The 2,099-nt window shown below is 43.3% G+C and overlaps 1 protein-coding gene across 1 annotated transcript in view; it reads left to right on the forward strand.

Annotated features, from left to right (window-relative positions):
* The window catches only part of LOC113466793 (eukaryotic translation initiation factor 2-alpha kinase-like), a 17,565-nt gene extending 15,466 nt beyond the window's left edge, over window positions 1–2,099 (forward strand). Inside the window, exon 3 of the mRNA XM_026822486.1 lies at window positions 1,971–2,099. Coding sequence (XP_026678287.1) covers window positions 1,971–2,099 — 129 coding nt within the window. The remainder of the gene's footprint in view (window positions 1–1,970) is intronic.

A 2,099-nucleotide genomic window follows, 5' to 3' on the forward strand; every position in this document is an offset into this window, starting at 1 on the left:
TGGGCGATTATGTTTGCGGGATTTCGGGCGATTGCGGAGAGAGGTGTGGAATTATGTTCGCGGATTTCGCGATTATGTTCGCGGATTTCGCGATTATGTTCGCGGATTTGCGATTTTGTTTCGCGGATTTGGCGATTATGGTCGCGGATTTGGCTATTTGTTCGCGGATTTGTGCGTTTATGGTTCGCGGGGATTTGGCAATTATCGTTCGCAGGGATTCGCGTCCGAATCGACATTTGGATATTTGGCAAGCCTAGTTGAATCTAACTTTTTTTAAATAATTTGGTAAGAAAAGATCCACGCAAGATGAGTTTCAGTTTGAAAGTAGCAGTTTGTTAACCTTTGTACGTCTAGCGTAATATTTCACGCTCTACATCCAGGAGAGTGTGGCAATGCAGAAGAAGCTTCAGTCCTCCTCAATGAGATACCAGCAACATTTGTTAACAGATCGAGCCAACTTCCGCCGTATACCCTGGCATCCCATACCTGCTAAAGTAAAGGACATCCTTCAAAAAATTAAATTAAAATGAAAACATCTCCAGATTTCAATTCACATTTTCTCTCAGAAGGTTCGTCCTCCCATGAAACCTCTAGGAGTTCCAGTCACCAGTAAATGGGACTTTATATTGAACGGATAACGTTTGTTCTTGGAACGACTGGCTTTCTTCTATCCTATCCTGCTTCTCTCTTCGCTTTCGGGAGGATAAGACCTTTGAGCAGTTACAGTTCCCTCTATGAAAACCTCTAAAAAAAAATCTTTTTTTTTTAGATGATTGAAAACAGTTGTTGACCTATCTTACAGAAAAGATTGACGTATGTCACGACAATTCTCAGTACGTTACGGTAGGAAATTGTAATAAAAGAGGTCTTATCGTCCTGAAATCGAAGAGAGGAGGATAGGATAGGAGAAAGTTAGTCGTTCCAAGAACCTTAGTCTGGCTGGGGGACTTTAAACAGGGAGTGTAACGGCTTAGTCTGGCTGGGGGACGTCAAACAGGGAGTAGACCAGCTAAGTCTGGCTGGGGGACTTTAAACAGGGAGTAGACCAGCTTAGTCTGGCTGGGGGAAGTAGACCAGGTTAGTCTGGCTGGGGGACTTTAAACAGGGGAGTATACCAGCCTGAATTTCCCTTTGCTAACGAAACAGCAAAGGTTGAGGGGGAAGGGCATCCACTCGTAAAATTTGTAGCCACCAAATGTCAGCTCAAAGCAATCACCCTAGTTAGGGCTGATTGAGAAGCTGACGAAAAACGCCGACCCCCGACCCCGTCTGAACGCGGGAAAAGGCGAATATTTTTCTGAATTTCCCTTTGCTAACGAAACAGCAAAGGTTGATTGCGAAGGGCATCCACTCGTAAAATTTGTAGCCAAAACCAAATGTCAGCTCAAAGCGATCACCCTAGTTAGGGCCGATTGAGAAGCTGACGAAAAACGCCGACCCCGTCTGTACACGGGAAAAGGCGAAGAAAAAGTTTTTTTTTTTTTTGAGGTTTGTTAGGGGGAACTGTAACTGCTAAGGTCTTATCGCACCGAAAGCAAAGAGAGAAGGAAGACAGGATAGGAGAAAGTTAGCCGTTCCGAGAAAAAACCTTATCTGTTTTGGATAAAAATCCGCCCAGGGTTGGAATTGAACCCTGTGCTCACAAGCTAGGCGAGCTACCCTCCAGCTGGGCTGGCAGAAGTTTGTTTGTTTGTTTTTTTTTTTTTTTTTTTTTTTTTTTTAAGACTGGAGGTAATGAAATAGGAGAAAAACCTTTTTTTACAGTAAGTACCTACTTTAAACCTTAGCCCAAGCAGCCCTATTGTATACCTACCTTATGTCCTAAAGATTTTTTCTCACCCAAGTCTTGATTCACACAATCTTTCCACTGTAGGTCTTCCTTGCCCTTTCTCCCCATCACTTCCATTCTCCATTTTATTCACATGGATCAATGCATAATAAGCTATCCCCATTTTCTTCTCATTTTCCAGTTGACGAATTCTGGACATTGGGTGCGTATGATTCCCTCACTCAGTGGAGGCCTGTACAAATTCAACGGAGAAAATCTAGAACCCATCCCCATCAAGTTCCAGTCACCAGTAAATGGGACTTTATATTGA

The sequence above is a fragment of the Diaphorina citri genome, unplaced genomic scaffold (assembly GCF_000475195.1).
Source record: "Diaphorina citri unplaced genomic scaffold, Diaci psyllid genome assembly version 1.1 scaffold335, whole genome shotgun sequence".
NCBI classification, from domain to species: Eukaryota; Metazoa; Arthropoda; class Insecta; order Hemiptera; family Psyllidae; genus Diaphorina; species Diaphorina citri.